The following is a 21,904-nucleotide window of genomic DNA, read 5'->3' on the forward strand; positions in this document are numbered from 1 at the left end:
GTAGTTCGGAAATTGAAAACATCCTTTTCACCCTTTGTTTCAATTGGTTTCTCTTTTCTTTTTAAAGACGTACTGTTCCTTAAACTTTGAGAGGAATCAATTGTTCTGTAATGTATATGTGTAACAGAATTACCAATGTAGTTATCCCATGTGGAATACAAACAGTAACAAATAACAGATACAGTTTGAATCTACTTTAAATATTTAAGTTTAAAAATATTAAATCTTGTTTTGTCTTTTCTCAACTTCAAATGAAGTTAGAATACATTTGTAGTTATACAAGTGGGATGGTAGGAGCATTTTGAGTGTGGCTGTTAACAGGCTTTGGGAGCCAATAATAGTAAAGCTAGGAAACAAAACCTTGCTTCATTCTTGAATATACAAACCTAAAATATGACTGTCAAATATTATTGTTTGCTATACATTATAGTGATTACAATTTAATAAGGTTCCTTACCACTGCCCAGTTTAGCAGTCTGAAGTACCGAAAAGTAAACTTTTCTAGAGACCTGTAAAATTAAAGATTAAATTATTTGGTGTAAGAGTTCTTTAGAAGTGATCAAGGTTATTGCTATACTACTAAAATGTCTGGGAACGTTGTCACGTACCATAACTCTCTTGTATGGCACGCAATACAAAAACCAATTGGTGGGTGGTGTGGGGGAGCAAAACAATTTCAGTGCAAGTATGTGAGGTGAGAAACTGTTTGGAATAGATCCGGGAGCACAAGAATATGAACATCACCGGTAAAGCAATGTATACGCTAGTTTAGGGTCATCGGTAGCTTTATGTAATTAGAATTTACAGCGGACTTGGGGTTGGGGCTTAAAGCATGTGAAGTGTGTGTGTATTGTTCCCACATTTGAAGGAAAGCAAAGGAACATGAAGGTAGTTTTTGTTGGATTTTTTTTTTTGAAAGTAAAAGGCAGTTCAGAGAAAAATTAAAATTGAAAATCAAGAACTAATGTAATTTAAGCCAGGCCATCATTTATTTAGATTCTTCATCTCTGTATTTATATAAATGTTTTGAAATAATACCCAGGACCTTATCTGTTTTTAATCCTATTTAATTATTTAACTGATGGTTGCAGGTAACAAAGTAGGCTCTTCTGGGGGCATTTGTTTCTTTGAAGTCTCATTATAGAAAATGCATTAAGGAACAAATGCTGCCTTGCCACCCATGCTTGTGAAGTACCAGGTGCTCGCTGATGGTGGTGTTCCAGCAAACACAGCACTGCGTGACTGCATCGAGTCTGAGCCCGGGCACCTGATCGCCAGTGCTAACTTCCTCTGCAACCTCAGGCTGCTGGATCTGATCACTGACTGAAAAGAATCAAATGTCAGTTTGTACACGGAGGAAGGTAGTTTAAAAGAAAATACTTATCAGTAGCATAAGGGTTGGTTTCCATTTGCTCCTCGAAAACTTTGACTGTGAATGTTGTCAAGTTGCCATGCAAGAATCTCGAGGCTGCAGTACACGGAGCTGAGATGTTTGGCAATTGTCAGGGTTGGTTTAATGTGTTGCAAGGCAAGAGTATTGCAACAAGGCTGGGTTGATACAAGTCTTTAGAAGATCAAATTTGAGCTGCGTGTGTAAGCACCTGACAGGAAGTACAAGCAATGCTTTCTGTTATAAGTAAATGCTAGCAAGAAAGGCAGAAGAGTTTCAGCCAGTTGTAGGCCAGTCTTCTAAAATAGTCTGTGGCTGTAAAACCTGCTGTGGTGCACTGCTTGAGAGATGACCACTGTTGCTCACAGGGAACTTCCCGGTCACTGCTGCGGTTCAACAAACTGCAGGTTGTGTCTGGCAGTACACTGATGGAACTCCATAGGTATACAACAAGAATAGCTGGCAGTAACACTGCTATATATAAATGCAAAATCACAGTTGGTAAACAAGTGTAACTCGGTGTGCACTGATTAGTGTGCTAAAATATATAAATGTTATCAACTGAGCTGAAAAGCCATTCTTTTCATTTATTATAATAACAGGAATCCGCAAAGCTTTCAGATGCAGCTTTTGCCAAATAAAAACATACGTTATGCAGAGACTACCACTATCCTGTGCATCTCTGCCACTGAGAGAACTGTCAATGATGATGACTGTACTTGGTAGAAAGACAGCTGCAAATACTGTTTTAGCAGGCCAGTCTAAGTATCATTCTGGTAAATGATCTTTTTGGGGAAAAACAGTAGAAATCTAAATACAGCCTATGTGAAACTGACTGAAGCTGTCAGTATCATAAGCAGGATCTCTGGAGGCTTCACCATAAGTTGTCTGTCCATCAGTGCTGTGGCTGTGAAGCTAGTCAGCAACAGTGGCAAGAATCGTCAACAGAGTGAAAATCTCAGAACTATTTGCCATCAAAAATGGTACGCAGCAAGCATGTTGTTTCTCTGCTTTTTCTTTAACGGTTTTGTTAATGGAGCAGTGCGCCTTTTTATGGGTCCCCCCTCAAAATAAAGGCATTCAATAAGCTTAGTAGGTAAAAAAAAATAAATAATTTGTGAAACTGATTTCCAAAAGGTCTTTGAGATCTCAGAATGCAGATTAAATCAAAGAGATATTAGACAGATTTGTGGGATACAACTCCATCCTGGGCTATGAGATACGTGGTTAAGAACCCATATTGAGTTTCATATAGTTTGCAATGTCTCTACAGATTGAAAGTACTGAAGTTAAAGGTCATACCAGGTTGGTCCACATCAAACTCCTTACCAGTGATTGGGCACTACTGGGCAGTGTGAATGTGAATTACTGTAGATAGTCTTAATGGCTCTGTTGCGCAGTATCTTTAATACCGTAATAATAAAAGTTTGTTCTGACATTGTCCTGTTGGAAAGCATGTTGAACTTTTACCTGGACATTTTTCTCTAATCATTCGGAAGCGTTTCAAGACATGTTGTTGTTGGAGGCCTGTAAACGTGGTGGAGGACTGTCTTTCACATTAGTTTCAGAATGCATGGTATCGTCCAAGAGAAGATCACAGTGTCACCGCTTAATAAAAAAGCTCTCAAGGGATGTGTTTTTAGAAAAAAGAAGGAAGGTGACAAATCCTCTTCCTCCCCAGTGGAGGGGAATATAGTGCCCTAAGAATTTACGTGGACAAGCCTGAAGGAGCGAAGACAGCATACCTTACCCACACTGATCAGAGAAAGGATCAGTGAAAGCATTACAACAAAATTCACAGCACAGACATTTACCTATAGGCTTTAACTTCAAAATAATGTACTGCCGTCAGAAGGTGGGGCATGGTTGTTCTGTGTGAAGTTTAGGGCGAAAACTGCTGCAGTTGCAATAAATAACATTAAAGTATTCTGAGTTTCAACATACCAATTCACAGTTGTTTTTTTGTTATTGTTTTTTGCTTGTCTTTAAGGCTGGTAAATTAACATGCAGAGATTTCAGGAGACTTCAGATCTCCTAGCTCAAGCAAGACCTGACTGTAGGATGGTCATCTTTGAACATCTGGAACTTTGACTACAGGGCAGATTTCAATACTCTTTTCTCAGTCCCAACTGCTAATTCAATACCACAAGCCCACTTCTTGAAAGTGTGCCGTGGGTTAATTACCACGTTGATTGCTTCTGGGCCATATGTCAGGTATGGCCTGACCGTGTTCCCAGCCTCAAAGCAGAGCAGTAAATGAAGAGCTGCGAAAGAGACAGCTCTGAGGCAGAGTTTGAGATGCTTGGAGTCTTGAGAGATTTTCACACTGCTTTGAAGTTATTCAGAGTGGAAAAACTGAATGGTATTTAGATTTTTAACTGCTTTCCATCCATTTTGACACCTTTATCTTTGATTTTAGGTCTCTTCTCAAGAGATTAAATTAAATTTAGACTCTCAGCTTAATTACATTGAGAAAGTATTGGACCTCTACCTCTTAGCCAAATTATTTTGATTACATATTGGACCCTTACACGTTTTTGAAAATGAAGTTGTAAATGCTCCTTTTATGTTTTCTCTTATCCTTTGTTTAGTTCTAGTAAATTGTGTTTCAGTTCCAGTGTAAGTATATTTCAGATATAATCCAGAATGCTTTTAAAGCCCCTTCTGAGGCTTGCTTGGCAAGAAACACGCTCTTCTGGGTGCTATAGATCAGGCCTCTGTTTATCTTAATGAAGAATAAATCCACGGAGGCTACTTGCTATACCAAAATAAAAAGAAGGAAGGGATTAATTCTGCATTAAGCATTCTTCTATTCTCAGGTTCAAAATAATGATTCTCATTAAAAGCATTCTGCTCTTTTTTACTTCCTATACCTGCATTTCACAAGGAGTCTTAATTTGTTAATCGATACAAGGTTCACCTACCCAGATTTTTGTAGTCCAGACTTTTCATCAGGGTTCTTGCTGGTATGCGGCTTGCTGCTTCCATCTTGGGTTGGTGTACATACTGATTTAAACTTGAATTCAGTTGTGATGCTTGAGAGAGGGAAGAAATTCACAGGTTAATTTTAGCCTGATCTTCATCAAGAAATACCGTACAGGTTGCTTCCTGGCACAGTGTTATCTTCAGGCAGAGAGACAGAATCTCTCTTGTCCTGCCCTTAGGAGGTTCTCTCTTTTTGTAACTAGTATATAAATCATCCTTTTTTTTTAAATCTTGAATGGCAGATGCATCCAGGTGCTTATTGTCGCCTTCAAATTCTTACCATGCATTGACTAGTTTGTCTTAAAACTAAGTATGAAAGCTCGCTGCTTTATTCCAAGCTTGGCTTGGAAACCCTTTTTGATTCTGTGGAGCCAGAAGGCTTTGTATGCTCTGGTCTAATTTGGTTATTAGTGAGCGTGCTTTGAAAAGTAAGGTCAGACAGGTTTTTTGGTTTAAGGGACTATCAGAAAGGGAATGCTTCTTGAGTCTTCTGAAGAGACTTGTTGGCATGGGACATAGGGCTCATACATGTTGCAAATCCTGCTACTCTCCCTCTTCTCATCTTAAGTGACTGTCCAAGTAAAAGTTGCTGTATGAGTTGTTCAACGATGATCAATTAATTTAAAGAGAAAAATTGGCTGTAACTGGGGAAGTGCTTTGTCTACTCGTTTGTGTCTTTGCTCAGCTTAGTGTTGTGCTCTGTTCTATATGTGCCTGTGTGTGGCATTCTTGGCTCCATTAGGCAAAGTATCACCAGCAGGTCAAGAGAGGTGACCCTTCCCTCTGCTCAGCACTGGTCAGGCCGCACTTGGGGTGCTGTGCCCAGTTCTGGGCCTCCAGTACAAGAGACCTGGGCATGCTGCAGAGAGCCCAAGAGGAGGCCACCAAGATGCTAAAGGGGCTGGAGAACCCCTCCTGTGAGGGGGAGGCTCGAGGGGGACTTCATCCTTGTCTATAAATACACTGGGAGGGTGTAAAGAGGATGGAGCCAGGTGGTGCCCAGTGCCAGGACTAGAGCCGTCGAGCACAAACAAGAGCACAAGAGGATCTCTCTAAACACAGGGAAGCACTTCTGTGCAGTGTGGTTGACTGAGCAGTGGCACAAAGAGGTTGTGCAGTCTCCCTCCTTGGAGACCTCCAAAAGCCACCTGGACGTGGTCCTGGGCAGCCTGCTCTGGATGGCTGTGCCTGAGCAGGGGTTGGGCCAGGTGGCCCCCAGAGGGCCCTGCCAACCTCAGCCATTCTGAGACTGTGAATGAAGGGAAGAAGGGATACAAGGGCAATCTATTGTGAACTACCATTACTGGCAAGAAATTTCTTTCTTGTCTCCCTCCGTTTGCATCTCTTGGATTCATTAAGCCTGTTCACGGGAACCAAGGAGCATAAGCTCTGTATTTTCAATTGTTAAAAGCAGGACATAAAAGTCAGAATCACTCTGATTCTGGTAGTCTTGATGTTCATCAGAATAGGTAAAAACTAAAACTAAATTCATCAGAAAGTCTGGAGGTTGTTTTTTGATTAAAGCAGCATCCTCAGTCTGATATTTTTGGAGTATTTTGTACACACTTTTAACTTTTTCAGCCACTTCTAGAACTGAATGTGTCTCTGACTATCTAAACGTTTGGGTAGGAGGGAGCTGCTTGTCAGAACAAGGGTAAGAATAGGTATTTCCTATGCTAGTCACTGGAAGAGAACTGATAAAAGCATGTCAGTAGTTTGACCATTCTGCTGTCAAATAAGCGGAGTTCTCTGATATAGCATGATGTCAGTCAGTTTTTCTCAGGAGTTGTGGTTTTCTGAAGTAGTTTATCAGAAGAGCTTGGCTCTTCATTCTGAGCTTACAAGGACTGTATCTTTGTAAAAATTGAAGTATGTTACCTTGAAGTCTTTAGCAAATGAATACACAGCTGTTAATCTCAGTTTTTCTCATTAGACTGCAGCTTTTGAGTACAAGACAATCAAAGATGGCGTGGCTAAGATCGCTGAGCTGTTTTTTAAGCTGACTTAACTTCTTCAGGTGCCCTTCTCTCTGCCTACGTGCCATTTCTGGGGGCCAGTTCTGTCCTGACAGCTTCATCGTGCCACTCGCAGAAGTTGTCAGTTACAGCTGTGCAGTGTGGTATTCAAATAACCAAGAGCTGTAAGCTGTTTTGGCAGCTCTCTGGGACTGGGTGGCTGGGCCATGACTGAAATCAGGGATGGTCGGGGCTGGTGGCGGAAAAAAGGGCAGCTCCTAGATGAACTGGCCAGGGATTCAGGGCTAGAGTTATGCTGAGTCGCCACTGCTAGGTGGGAAGTTGCCATAGGAACAAAAAATGCTTTCAACGTTTCTGTTTAGAAGGGTTACCAGTCCTCTTAAATAACCACTTTTAGCTAATTTTAGATTGTATCTGCAATTCAGAGTACTTGTTTCCCTGAGGTGCGTGTTACCTTGGCATACCAGAGCACGTGCATGTGTGCAGGCACACGAGCACTTGCTAATTCAAAATTGAGAATTTGCTTGGGAATAGAGGAAACAGGAAGGTGACTTTTCCTGTTTCAAGTAATGAACAAAAAACAGGTGGTAGTGGAAGACAGCCAGGTCAGAAAAACAACACCAAGCTCCAGCACCATATTGAAAGTATAGGAACTTACCTAGTAGTGTGTTTATAATACATCAAATTAGTTTTTCTCACTTAATGCATGGTAAATCATTGCTTCCTAATTTTGTAGTGCTATTTTTCTTTCTGCTTAGTTGCTTCATAATTTCGATTTGTTTTTTAACTGAGTTAATGGGTAGAACCTACCTCACAGATCACTTGTATTTCGGCAGAAAGTTTAAGCGTTGAGATCAAAAAGAAATAGTCAAAAATGCAAAGTAACAGATATCACTTGGATGTAAATGCTTTTAACTCCAATGTATGCTACTTTTACTGAAAACCTAGTGTATTTTTGGTAATTTAAAATGTGTGGGGATCAATGTATTGTCTCTTCCCTTATTTGTTCTGTAAGGCTATAACCATTTTTGCTTTTTTAATAGTAAATTTGCAGAATGGGAATCTTAAATGTGTTTAATGAAATCTAACTGTTGCTTTCAGTCATATTTTCAGTACGTTAAGTGCTGTGTGTATAATTAAATAGAATTGTTAATCTATTCTTGAAGTATGTACACTTCTCTGCCAGTTAGAGCATTTGCTGCTAGAACAAGCTTTGCATAAAATGACTGTCTTAAATTTATCTACCTTTAGAGGCTCTAAATGGTTATGTAGGGTAACATTTTCATGTGCACTGAATGTGTACACTCACAGGCCATATGGAAATTGCTAATTGAATAAGCTATTCTGGAAATCCCCTTTAGAACTTGAAGAAAAGTCATTTCTGTTCTTTTAGCTGTATCCCTGTGAAAATGTTTTTGGTGTTAGCTCATGCAGGAATGAACTGTTGCTTTCATATCTATTATATGTAAAAAAACTCTAATTAAATCCATTCAAACTGCAGAAATAGTAGCATTACATCCTGATTTCCATCCTGAATCCGATTTCCATCCAATTTTTTTCCTATTTCTTATCGTATGGGCACTTATTGAAAAGGAGGCTGTGGTCTCCTCATGTAAGAGAAAAGCATCAAGGTATATTTTCAGATGTATGCTTCAGTGTAAAATAGCTTGCAAATTTGAAAAGCTTCTACAGCAATTTCAGATCCTGTAAAAAGAATTGCAATGCTTGCAGGAACATTTCCCGCTCAACTGTTTTTATATTCTCGGTGTAGGTCACTCCTAGATGTTTTATGAGTCTTGTAAAGAACCTTGTGAAATTATTCATATTTAAAAACAGTTAACTATTGCCTACTTTAAACCTGCTTTTCCTACTTCAAAAAAAAAAAAAAGAATGAGAATAACAGCATCACAAGTTCTGACAGGCTTTTGTTAATGATGCATTTTATTCAGCTTGAGTGAGAGCACTGTTGAGTGTAGTCTGGGGAATAGAGTGAACGGGGGACCATTTTTCTGATTCTGTTATTTAATTCATCCAGAAGTACCATGACAATCTGGTAAGGAATATTACAATAAAAGCAACCTGCTGTGAATAGGCAGTAAACTGCTACATGTACATTTCAGAAGCTGCTGAAGCTTCCTAAATGCTCAATCTGCTACAATAAGACAGCTCATTTCTTTAACTTCTATATTATATCAAAGCCTGAATGCCCCAGCCAAGGTTAGGACTCTGACAGTGAGGCATAGTACAAACAGGCAGTGTGAGGTTCACCTGCTGTAAACAAACAAGTTCCTGATCACTTCAAAGCTCAGGTTAGATAGACAAATACGTTGAAGATCTGGGTTTCACATGCAAATGGTGGGAATAGCTGAGGATCTGCATTGTTGGAAAACTTCTTTTTGGTTGGCGGGTAACTATGAATACATGGGCTAGTTAGTGCTTGTAACAGGATGGTCTGTTTCTGTACCATAACACTCATACAGATGGAAATACTCATCGAAAAGAGTGAACAAAAGAATAAATAACTATATACTCAAAGGATGATGAATATAACATCTTGATTAAAAGGTTATTTTGCTTAATTTAATTCCTATAACAACAAAAAAATCTTAGAAGATTCTGTGTAAGTTCAACTACAGTTAACTTTTTTCATTTCTTTTGAAACAGGTGTCAAACAAAAAATCGAACAGCACTCCTCCCCCAGCACAGCTATCTAAAATCAAAGTACCAGCACCACAGACAGTACTGAAAAAGGAAAAGCGGCAGAGTTCTTCAAGGTTTAATGTTAGCAATAACAGGGAGCTTCAAAAACTGCCAGCTTTAAAAGGTATGTCTTTCTAAATGTGAATGACTCTTGTGGGGGATCTTGAGCATGAGACGGAGAAGCATCTCAACTACCATACTTCTTTTATCTGAAAAACATATGTTATATATTAAATATTAACATATGCAAACTTGCACACACTTGCATATGCAAACACATGGTCTTTTTTCATTTCGTTCCTTATATGTGGACATCCAGTCTGTTGTCTTCTTGGCAGTCAGTATAGGAAATATCCAAGTCTTTTCAACCCAGAAAGGTTTATGTGAAAGTAAACTCAATCATCTTGCATAAAAGCAGAATATTTTGGGCTTTTTGCAAAACATTAGTCATCTGTCCTCAATGTGGCATTCTCAAACCCTACTTTGTTTGCTTGTACTAAGATAGCTCTTGGCACTGAGAGAAGATCTGGTCTATTGCTGTTTATTGGTTTGGTTCTCCAGAGCATAGTTAGACTTAACTCCAGAGTTAAGTGGAGTCATGTCTTTTTGATGAAATCAAATTTTTTTCCTTTGCCAGTTTTAAGGCTTAGTGATCATGTAGAATGATATTTATGGCTGTTTGTGAAGAAAAGACGACAACTGATCTCTTCTTTCACTAGTGTGGCATTTATCATCTTTTTGTTTTAGCTGTTGTCCATGTTGTGTTATGTTAGTACATGTTAAGGTACCATAAACACAATACCCTGCAGTGTCAGGGCAGAATTTTCCAGGTCTGGTAGATGTACTGATCTATCAAGGATGAACAATTGATTTGCCCTGAAAATTTATTTAATGCTGTTTCGAAGTGTGATGCATATTGCTTTCCAGTGTTCAAAGTTGGCAGTGAAACCCTAATAAACTTCTGAAATGTTGAGTAGTACAGTTGTAGGCAATGTGAAAATGTCAAGGGATAAGACTTTTTTCCTCCAGTCATTACTCTCTTGCTTGTCATGCATTAGTGTTCATGGAAAATAAGGAACCCGGTTTCCCAGCCCCTGTGAACTGTACTGCTCTTCACACAGACAAAATTAGGCTGCAACATTCTTCTCATCATACAGATGCTGTTTTTACAAAAAGAATATGAAATATCATAGACTACCACGCTACCATGACAAACAGATGTGTGAGGCTTCTTTAAATTTTTCAAGACCTCAATCCACTTTAAGGAATAGCATTTATATTCACTAATTATTTTTAAATAAGAATATTTATAATATGTGTGACAGATAATGAATAGTATGTCATCTCTTAAACTAACGTAGCAGGTTGATGCACATACGTGGATGTCACATCCAGGGTGTGACATGAGCAAATGATACTTTCATAAAAGTTATGCGTACAGCCTTAGTGAGTAGCATAACCCTTGGAACAAAGACTCAGCTGCAAAATAAAATACTCATTACTTTTTCTAGAACCTCTATTCTGTTCATTTTTAAACGTTGTATTTCTGGTAGTGCCTGGGACTGCCAGTTCAGGGAGACTAGAAGTGAGCATTCAGTTAAAAGTGGAGTGGATTGTGAGTTGGAATGAGAAAAATGAGTGCAGATGGGTGAGGGGCAATGTAGTCCATCTTACTGAGGGTGGGGTGAATGGAGAGAACTTAGTGGAATGTCTCATCACTGGTATTATCACCAAGTACCAGGGAGAGTTGGTACTGGAGTTTTAGATTTGTTTCTACCTTGGCTCTGTCGCAGTTTAAACTAATAAATGTATGGCAGAAGAGTGCCTGCTTGGAATTCAATAATAGTAATAATCTTAGGAACTGTCTAAGGTGTGTTCTAATGTTTTTGAAGCAACATACCTAGATGTCAAGAAATGATAGAAATATTATTTGTCTTTCAGACTGCGATGACTTCCCTGTACTCTCAGGTGAAAGGAAAGAAAAGATCTTGAGCTTATCTCTGGTGAATGTCTCATGATGCTGCATGTGTGTCCTCAGGCTGTCGAGAGTCACACTTTGTTATGAAACACTAGTGCAATGGCTGATCTAGTGATAGATAATAATTACTACCTTTACTAATAAAGCTATGTCCGGTCTCTTGGATCACAGCAGGTGCCTGTATAATTGCTGTTCCCACTACATGTGCTCACTCATGACTAGGATTCCTAAAGTTTCTTTTTGGACAGCTCTGTTTAATGCTTGTGTCTGGATGGGAGTTAAAGCAGGCTGGCAGGCTGTAATTTAAAGCGACTGAGAGGATTAAGGTGGGTTTGACTTGAGTGATGAGCTGGGAAGAATGTAGCATTGTTTTGGCTTAGCTGTGTTTAACCAGCTTTCAAACTCTAGTTACTCCTAAGGAGTAGCTCTATTCCTGTGGCTACAGAAACTGGGAAACCTTTCTTCCATGTGTAGTAGGCCAAGAGATGTACATCTTCATAAATGGTGAGTTGAGTACTGTGTGGTGTGAGGCACTACATGCAAGATGTATTTTAAACACTGCATATGGAGCCATCTTCATGGACTCAAAATTCTATGTTAGACTTGTGAAAGCTGGTAAGTGGTAGGCTCTAAATGGCCTGTGGTATCCCAGAAGTAGCCACTTTCTTCTGTGCCAAAATGGCTTTTTGTCAACATTTCTTATGTGGGAAACACTTTGCCTGTTAATCTGAAATAGTCTCGATTCTCAGGCTTCAGTTGTGCTGCTTTGTGTTGGGTGTTGCATGAAAGTGCTTCTGGAAATACCAGCCTGCTTGCCCTGTTAGCTGCTATTAGTGCAGCGTGATTTGTATTCATTGGAGCAGATCACGATTAACATTGTGAACCTCAGCTTATTCAGGAAATGGAGGAGCTGGATAGCTTCGATAACGCAAAAAGAATAGGAAATAAATTGTGAGTTAAGAGGCTCTAAGAATAGAGATAAACATACAAATTCTGAGAAGTGTATGATGCTATTGCATTGCAGAGCACAGGGATCTATGTATTAGCAAAGTTGAAAGCCAGCGCAGCTCCCTGCAGCACAGTGCAATGCAGCCTGACATGGTTCAGGTAGAAGAGGCAGCTTCTATGCCTGCTGATACCCCAGAAGTACCCCTGGTGAGCTGCCCCCAGGACTATGATCTAAGGGGTCAAATGCTAGGGAAAGGTCTTGCCTATTTTCACGAAAATGGAAAAACTCTGTGCCAGTGACCTTGTGTTATGTTACTTTGAGCTCATCTGCTTTTCCTTGTTAGCTAAGATTTGCAGTATAGGTACTTGTTACATAAAGTTGATTTTGCTTTCAGCTATTCATTGGGGAAAAAACTGTTTATTGGTCTAAAGATGGTTTTTTGTGGTGTTATAATTTGAAAACTTCCTGATTAATGCTTTGGTTATATCAAGTATAAATAATTAAGGGTGTTTCAGCTTTTAGAAACTTACTGGTTCCATTATTTTAGCTCTCTTAAGAAAACAGCTTTCTGTAATTCAGGATGTATTGAAGTTAACAAATATAGAATGTGTTCTGAGAGAGACAAACAGCCTAAGTGTTCAGTATGAATGTTTAATAAATGTACAGAACAAGTACTTACACGTATCTGACCACAGACACACTGAAGTAGTTTGTGTTCTTTGCAACTGCCCATTTAAACTTTAAGGAAGAACCTGGAATTCGTTGTTATGCTATGGACAATTTCTTCATGGCTAATTGCCAAATAATTCTATAGTGTCTGTGATTTAGTTTGCCATGTGCTGGCATTTACAATGCTTATTTCTGGTGAAGTTGATGGGTCAGTGGGTCATCTTCACTTCAGCTCTGTAATGTAGGTTACCTCTATGAACTTCTGACACCCAATTACATTATACTGAATAAAGCTCTACAGCTTGCATGTGTGATATGTGTGCTAATCATCTAGCTATGTTCATTTAGTTTTGAAAGAAAACTGACATTAAAGAGAAACTTTTGAATAGAATCTTGATATGTTATATCGCATACTTGTTGCTTACGTGCTTAATGGCTGTAATAACACATTTTCACTTCAGTTCTTATGGGGAATTGTTAGTATCCAAAGACCATTATTCAGATGTCTTTGTAAAATCTTAAACAGTGATCTGGTTTAATGCTGAGGGAAGGGAAAGATAACTTTTTACTTTTTTTTAACCTTTGACTTTGAAGTAGTTGCATTTACTTCCAAATCTAGCTTTTTTCCTCTTAAGTGTTTTCTTTAGGAAAACATTCTCAGATAAACGTTTGTAAGGCTTAGCTTACTACCTAAATTATTAGAAGATGGTCAGACTTAATCTTGTCTGAATTTTCTACGCAAAGCATTTTGCAAGCATATTTTTACAATTAAAGTGTTTTTCTTCTCTGATTTTACTGAGATCATATTTGGCCCTCACTAAATGAGTAGTGTGCCACTGTTAGCATCTGCAGGACTGCATCATTGAGGTGCTGCTCTGATGGACTTGCTGAGTAATTGGCAAAGAACAAAAACGAACGAAAAACAGGCCAGCCAGCTATGTGGCATTTCATAAACAGTTAACTGGTAACATACATGTTACTATGTTTTCACTGCTGTGCAAGGTTATTAATATAGAAAAGTAAAATTTAAGGTTAATGATTCAAAAATGTACGATATTAAGTACTCATAAGAATTCATAGTTTTAGAAATACTTGCATTACAGGTGGACAGGTTTTTCATCATTCTAGTTCTGTTACTTAATTATTTCTAAGATGTTCCCTTGTACATTATGTACATTTAGTTTATACGCTACAAGGGATTTTGACAGCGCAGACAGGTGAGCATACTTGTATTCGTACATGTTACTTTTGTACGGATGTGCTGATTTTAGTAAACTGTGTAAACGTGCAGTGTTTAGAAAACTTGTATAAAATGGTGAGGTTTTTTCTAATTGTTTGGTTTGAATCTTACAATAGTCAAAAGAATATTGCAAGAGAATTCTTGAATACAATATTCAAGGTGCCCTGATTGGGATAAAACACTTTATACACGGTCAAATACAGTTGTGTTACAAATCTAGCTTTAACCTGCAAGGAGTATTCATTAAAATATTATGTTCTCTGTCAATTCTAAAATTAAAAAAAAATATATGCTCCTGGATATTCCAAAGTGTTGAAAAATTTCCTAATGAGCATGTGTTAGTCGTGCATATGTAAATTTGGAAATAATTCAAAAATATGCTATTTTTATAGCATGTCTGTGTTTTTTTAAAAAGCTGGATGGAAACCTGCTTTATAGCCTCATAGAGGACTCCCATGACACCAGTGTCATAGATTCATTTGTGGGTTTGGGGTTGTTTTCTTTTTTTACGTGAAGGTGAACATTGTTTTATGTAATCTAATAGATGGCAGTTGCAATTCAGCTTTTATTTTCAAATGCAGATCCTAATTTATTTACAGAATTACTACTTTCCTCTTGGGGTTGGATTTCTGATCTTGGAAAACGGGGATACAATTTTCTTATAAAGGTGTGTGTGTGTATTTATATATATCGAGGTAGGAAGAAATGAGCTGTGTTGACAGATGTGGATGTTTAGACTAACTCTTGAGTGCTGAGCAGTGTAGAATATGCAACATTGTGCTGCTTTGGTGTAGCATAACTACATGATATGATTAACAGATTTTTAGTATTCTGTTGTTGAATGTCGTGCTGTGTGTGTTGATTAATGCTGTTTTTGACATTTTGGTGAAGATGTCTTTCTGATTCAATGGTTTGGTGAAATCAGGCTATAAGTCAAAACTTTTTTTTTTTTAATAAAGGGGGGAAAGCAATGACCATGACAGGTCATAAGGGTGCTGTTTTTTCTGAGCACATTTCACGTAGAGTATGTGGTTTCACTTTTTTTTTTTCTTTCTCCAACCAGAGACTTTTAGAGGTATGCCAAATTCTGAGCCTGTTTTGTGCAAGGAGAGAACTTGAGGATGGTGTCTCAACTTGTCTGCCTGTGATACAGGACTCTGATAGAGAGACAAGTGTTATTAAAGCTTTCCTAATGCTTTTAAGTCATAAGTGGATGTCTAGGAGATAGCTCTGTTTTCATTCTCTATACAATATTAAAATCTGATGAATCAAGATTGCAGAAGAAGTGATTCCATTCTAAGATTCTAAGACTTTAAATATTTAAAAAAATAAAATAAAAATTTGGCCTAATATTCATTGATCAAACCGTTGTACGCATGAGGAAGGAAGAAGTGAGGGTTTCTGAATAGGTCAGAAATGGAAGACCACTGCATGTTTCTGTCAACACGGAGAACAGATAGCTAAGCAAAACTGAGATCAAGGTAAATTAAAAAGCAAATGAAATATTGACCTCTGTGCTACAGGGAAATTCAACCACATACGTTGGTAACTTCCCCAAACTCTCATCAGGATAAGTTCAAACTCAGTTTGTTAATTTCTTGTTTAAAACTGCCATCTGTTTCCCTGATGCAAAGGAGGCTGGGTATCCATGATTTACCTGAGTTTATGGGAACCATAGAGATAAAGGACCTTTTTAAGGTTTTGAGGAGCATTTTTCTTAGAAGCTGTTGAGACTGGAAGTCTCAATGTTTAATGCTGCTGCTGTCACAGAAACCTCCTCCCAGTTGTAAACTAGAATGGAGGTGCAGTATTTCAGCCATTCCGGTTTAATTGCACTTCTTGTGTGTATTCATAGTTAATAAAGAATTTTGTCCAGCTGCAAGGTGGTAGCATCGCTGTTTAGCTAAAAGTATGTTATGCAAAGTGAGGTGGTAGATTTAACAAGATAATGCTACTATAAAAGATAATTTGCCCTGAGACATAATGCATGTAAAAGGCAAAACAGTGAGGCCAAACAAATTCATTCTCATGCAAAACATCGATGAATACAGTTCCGTGAAACAGATGATGCTTTTCTCTGTTGTACATGAACTACATTGGTCTAACTCAGTATGCTAAGTGCTATTCTTCTTGTCCTGGCTATGTTCATGCTATTATAGTATTTTTGGCAGCCTAATTTTCTATTGAATTTACTGAAACAAAAAGCCTGTAAAGGAAAGTTCTGCAGAAGGTCCTACATCAGTGTGTTTAGTTGTCAATGAATGTGTGTATTGTATCATGTGAAAGAACTGTGGAGGCTTTCTTTGCCACCTTCATTTAGTAACTTTGTATGTCTGGAAGAATTATGAAACAAATGTGAGTGGTAAACACAGAAACTTTGTGCAGCAAAAGCTGGCAGTTGTTTAGTGTTCATACAGGAAAGTACGCTATCAAATCAGTAAATATTTTAATATTTAATGATTATGAAAGCATTAATCTTAAAGTATTTAACAATTATCCAGTATTAATTATTTCGTAACATTTTAAAGATAAATAAATATGATACCTTGTGAGTGACTAAACATACCCAAAAAAGGGGTTATAAGCAGAGAGAAATACTTGCTTGAGTGTTGTGTTTTTTTCGTTAGCTAGCTTTACATGAAATCACAGGCTTGGATTAATGAGCCATTTTTCATTTCAACTGCCCTATCAAACACCTACTCATTAGTCAGCAGCTGAAAGTGTTAGAAGAATGCTCTACATCTGTCACTGGCAGCTTTTCCTACCAAACTTGTTTCCACTGAAGCCTGGATAGCATCCATAAAAATGGAAAATAAGACAATACCATATTTTAAATCCTAGATTTTAACCTGTATGTTCACAGTTCAGATCTCTTAAAATGTCTTTTATTATACCTGTATTTACAAAAAAAGAGCATTTCGTGTTGTTGCACAGGTTTTCAGTGTAATGATACCTAACGTTTTTTTCATTGCACGAAACTGCTAATTTCTTAAGACCTCTACTAATCAAACATTGTGTTCAATATTTATACATTTAAATGCATCTGCTGAATAACTAGCATGCTTTCAAGGTTTTACTCTTAAATGTAATTTTTGAAGCATCATTCACTTCTTGAGAATGACTGGTGATCTATGTAATAAGACCACATACAGGAGTGAGTTTGGTATGTTAGGTTTTACACAAGGCTCAGTTAAAATAGTATCAGTACTTGAAAAAAGTCTCTATCTACCCTGGGATGTATGTTTTTGCACTAGATTCTATTTTTAAAACACGGTTCTTTTAAGGTAACTAATGAACTTTTGTGTTGTACAGCTTTCTGAACTCAGATATCTAGTATTTTTTTCCCCTCTTAAAAAAAATCTTTTGAGTGTACGGTATTGGCTGAAGTAAAACTTGGCACTGAGTCTGTGTGCGCTACAGTGACCATGCAAATACAAGGAGATCCAGACAGAGACAAATTCAGCTATGGGCAGATGTTTGCCAATTTCACTTTTAATCAATTTCTTCCTGTACTCTAGTAAGCAAACATTTTTAGGTTTTCAACATTGAAGGTAGAGTACTGTATTTCTCCATGCTTCGGTCTTAGGAGCTCATTAATGAAGCCAAATGATAATTCACACTTGTTTTATTTATCCAAGTGTTTTTTAATTATTTGCTTTTTTTTTTTTTTGGATAGCTGGGTATTAAGATGGTTTTTACTGCCCCTGTTCCCATGAGAAGAACATTTCCTCTGGCCTGTCCTTTGGAATCGAGTCAGAGCCTTGTATGAGTCCAGCATCCTTCCTATTGCTGTGGCTTCTCTTCCAGACTGTGGAGTACCTAATGTGTTTACCTCCCCTATAACAGTGTTATTGTCCTCGAGTAACATTCGAACTCACTGTTCATGGTAGTGATGAGACTCTTCTGTATCTTTGTCATTTGTGAGACTGGTAATTTTTTAATTTTTTTTTTGGCTTAAAGGGAAGAAAATTGCTGGGAAGGATGGGTGGGGAATTAAGTTGGTCCTACCAGTAAAACCTGGATGTGTTTATTCCCATCTCTATTCTGCATGGCTGTCTGGTGAGCCAGATAATGGTACTGACCTGGCTCATCCCAACCTGTTTCCTTCTCATTTCAACTCTGCTCTGCTTCCTAATCTGGTTCAGCCATGCAGCTGCACGAGCTCAAAGGTACAGGGCTGCAGACGGTTAGGCGCACGTGGCTCAGGAGAGGCGGGATTGCAGCGGCAGCTCAGGAAGACTTAGTTCAGTTTAGACTCCTGTGGAAGTCTAACCTAACAGAAAAGCAACCTGACTGTAAAGTAAGTGGCTTTCTGTTGGGTTAATGGACTCGGCCTTTGCAGCTGTTGGTCTGAAGCAGATGGGAATGCAGAAAGAGGACTGAAGCAGTCTGCAACTAGACTGGCTTAGGTTGCTGAGGAATTGCAACTTCAATATTCATGGAATTATGCCTTTAGTTCCATTGGAGTCCAGGCTAAATAACATTTCCCCCTCCTCAATTCAGAAGCTCAAACTCCTCACTTATTCTGAGTGGTAAACAGCTTTGTTTAAGGTGTTTTAATGGAAATAACTAAAATTAGATGAATTTCTGTCTTCTGTGTTGTTAGTTCTGTCACTAGTAGTTAGAACAGTAACTAGTTCAGAACAGAAATAAAGGCGAGCTTTGCACAGGTGAATTTGTTTTTTTCTGGTGTTTTGTTTTGTCTGTTTATTTTTACATCACAATCTAAATGGACTGCTTGTTTTGAAGGAAATGTCGAATAGCCTCTCGGTATAAAGAGAATTCACCAGCTGTCCTGCTGGATCCTAAATGTAACAATTAAATCCTGAGGACTTGATAGGATTTTTCTTCATTCCTATTGTCAGGAGGTTTGGAGTGAGAAGCAGGTTCAGAGGAAATGTGTAATAGCTACAGTTTTGCTATGCTGTCAATATATTTTTCATTAATTTGTTAACTTCAGCTGCCATTTTTGGTATTAATGTTTTTTGATTCGTTTGCAATGAAAGTGTATTCATAAATTTGTTCAAATCATCCCTTCCTCCCATTGATAATCATTAACGCTGTTCCAGTTGTCCTAACCTTCTTTCCCTTCCCATTAGAAAATCAATTGCTAATTCAGTTTTCTTTGCAATTCTTTTTTTTACCAATGAAGTTGCTCAAATTAATTCAAATTAAATAGATACTTTCTTTTGGTGGTAAATCAAATGTTGTAAGGCTGAAGCAAAGAGCAGCTATACAAACCTCCTGAGCAGAATGTACCTCTTAGTCTGTGTCACTGGTGAGAAGATACCAGATTTTGATAACGAGCAAAAGGTCTTGTAAAGGTTGAAGTTCTCCAGCTCCCCTAGTGCCCTGCAAGAAGCACACCAGGCATATACTGCATTGTGGCTGCTTGAGCAAATTTCATGATAATTAAGTACTGGCCTTAGATGGAAGAGTCCTGCAAACAGGAAGAAATGTGAACAGGATATGGGTATTTCACAAGAGAAAACTTACTTGAACGTGATCTAGTGCTCTGCCAGTACTACTGCTAGCACTGCACATTTATCACTTACTCTCTTTAGAACAATGTAGGGGGGCTGACTTACTAAACCGTTACAGAAATTTTTGCAAATGAATCTCCAACTATTCAAGCTATGCTTATGGATAAAGTAGGAAATGGCATGGTAACTAAGGTAACGTTCCCTTTTTGCTCTGTTGTGTTCCAGTACAGTAGATAAATTGTGTACCATTGTACCAGCAGTCTTCGTATCCACTTTTGTATTTGCAGGGAGTTTCAAACAGAAGCAGCAGCTACCATTAAAGCAAAGATGTGAGTAGAGAGGAGGAGATACAGCAGCTCTCTTTTAAAGATGTGGTTACCAGATAAACTGGAATTTTAAACACAATTTTTTGCTTCATCATACTGAGGCTTATCATTGTAGAACAGCCTAATTGTACTTTAGATGTGAAAGAGAAACAGAATTTGATCATAAAATTCTGTGTGTGAAAATATTGAGCTTTTTTTTTCCTTCTTTCATCCATCAAGATCTTGCAGAACACTTTGAGATCAGTCTTGGTTTTATTTTAAATCCAGTTTTGTTAACAACATATCTCTCTGGTAGCCTTTGTTTTATAAGATGAAAGCTTCATATCTAGGGTATACCAAAGGGATATAGAAATACAAAAACTGACTCTTTTGAGAATACACCTCCCTTGGTTTTGCCTAGACTAGAAGGATAAGTGTTCTGAATCTCTGCAGCATTAGAGAAAGGTTTAAGAATGTACCAGAAGTTCATGTATTCCACTTTGCTGCACTCAAAAGCAGGATCAAGTGCATTTGTATCACTCATTATGTTTGTCCATTTTTAAATTGGAGAGAAAGTTTGCAGTCTTATTTTGTTTCACTACGCTTATTGTGAGAGGCTTTCATTTAATGTCTAACTTAAATTCCTCCTACATCAAGGAAGATTACTTACTACAGTGACTGTAGAAAAACTAATTCTCTCCATCTCCCTAATTACTTTTTAAAACACTTGGATACTCTGTCTAGACCTCTTCATCACAAACTCCACCCCTCAACCCCCCCCCCCCCCCCCCCCCAAAAAAAAAAAGAGCACTTGCATCATATTTTAATTGAGTCAGTTTCTAGATTCATGAGAGAGCCTAAAGGAGACCAGGTTTTCATTGTTCTTAAACTGATAGATCCACAAGTTACCACTTTAAATCAGGCCCAGTCATCAGTCAGTAAATCCATTTGATTTCTTCATGTATCAAATGGGTAATATTCCTCTTATATATCCCAATTAGTATTTTCCCTTCATCTAATTTAATAATGCTCAGTACAGCTCTAACTTACCTTTGACAGTGTATTATTGTAGGGCAATACAATTTTTGCAGCCAGGTAATGCCTGAACATTTTTGTTCCAAATTTTCGTAAGCAAATTATGTAACTGAAAAGTCTCTTCTTTTGGATGTACTTCTCTTTTGAGCAGATATCAGATAGGAAAATGTTGTAGATCAGGTAATTTAAATACTGAAAGGTGGTGTACTGGTGCAAATAGTATTTGTGGAGAAGCACCAGTCTGGAGATGGTACAAATACAATATTGCTTACGTCTCTAAGCGTCACTCCCAGAGGTGCAGTATCTAGGAGACAAAACGGTCCTTCAAATAACACTTTGTGAAAATACGTGTTCAAATCCCCAGCGATAAAGAAAATGTCGCTTACAGTGTTTTGTTGCTAATACCTCAATTTAAGGAAAAGGTTTAAAAATTTTGTACTACTTTCTTGTGTTTCCAGGATTATGCAGCAAAATTGTTTTTGTGTGACTGTGTTCTGGTTCTTAGTGATGTGATAGTTTTAAATATTTTTTGAGTTACTTATTATTGAACTTGCGTGGGTTTTGCAATATTGAAGTTTGACAGTGTTAGGTTTGACTTTAGATAGGTCAGTCTCTGGAATGAAAGAGACACTGAAATGAGCATGCAATGAGCGACTGCATTCAGGAGCTGAACAATTTGGTGACATCGGTCTGTAACAGGCCCACGCTAGCAACCGTTTGGGAAGCACTTGATGGGAAAGCTTGTAGAGCCTGATATTAAAAAAGCACAACTAATAACGAGTGAAAGGCATTTATCTTAGTGGGAACCACCTTCTAAGACGGCTTTGGAACCCAAAGCCGTTGGAGACGCTGCTCTCGACGCGGTATTTTTCCACTGTGGAGCTGACCTCCAGTGTGGCAATTCTTGGCAGAAACTCTCAACTTTTTCCCCTAAAAGGGGGGGAGGAGGAGGGGCAAAATACCCAATACGCTGTCTTAACAGGCGTTTAGCCCCTGTTAGCAGGGGGGAAGGAACAGCGGAGCGCGGTGGCCCAGCCGGGCTCCGAGGGGCCCCCCAGGGCCGGTGCCTGAGGCGCGGGCCCGGCGCTGCCGCCGCGGCCGCCTCCCATTCGCGTCTCGCCCGGTGTCATTTTAAGTTGCGGCCCTCAGCCAATGGGGCCGCTGCCGCCCGCTGACATCACCCGGCAGCCAGTT

The 21,904-nt window shown here is 38.5% G+C and overlaps 1 protein-coding gene and 1 long non-coding RNA gene across 4 annotated transcripts in view; one reads left to right on the top strand and one right to left on the bottom strand.

Annotated features, from left to right (window-relative positions):
• Positions 1-21,904, top strand: part of PPP2R5C (protein phosphatase 2 regulatory subunit B'gamma) — an 81,324-nt gene that overhangs the window by 8,710 nt on the left and 50,710 nt on the right. For all 3 annotated transcript variants that reach the window (XM_066998346.1, XM_066998347.1, XM_048069887.2), the window contains exon 3: positions 9,016-9,175. In XM_066998346.1, the coding sequence (XP_066854447.1) occupies positions 9,016-9,175 (160 nt within the window). The remainder of the gene's footprint in view (positions 1-9,015; positions 9,176-21,904) is intronic.
• On the bottom strand, positions 1,201-21,892 carry LOC106047008 (uncharacterized). Its single transcript, XR_007165521.2, has 4 exons — positions 20,726-21,892; positions 19,129-19,327; positions 4,315-4,425; positions 1,201-1,323 (listed from the first exon to the last, which is right to left on the bottom strand). It is a non-coding gene; the product is annotated as an uncharacterized lncRNA (long non-coding RNA).

Source organism: Anser cygnoides, chromosome 5, assembly GCF_040182565.1.
Source record: "Anser cygnoides isolate HZ-2024a breed goose chromosome 5, Taihu_goose_T2T_genome, whole genome shotgun sequence".
NCBI lineage: Eukaryota > Metazoa > Chordata > Aves > Anseriformes > Anatidae > Anser > Anser cygnoides.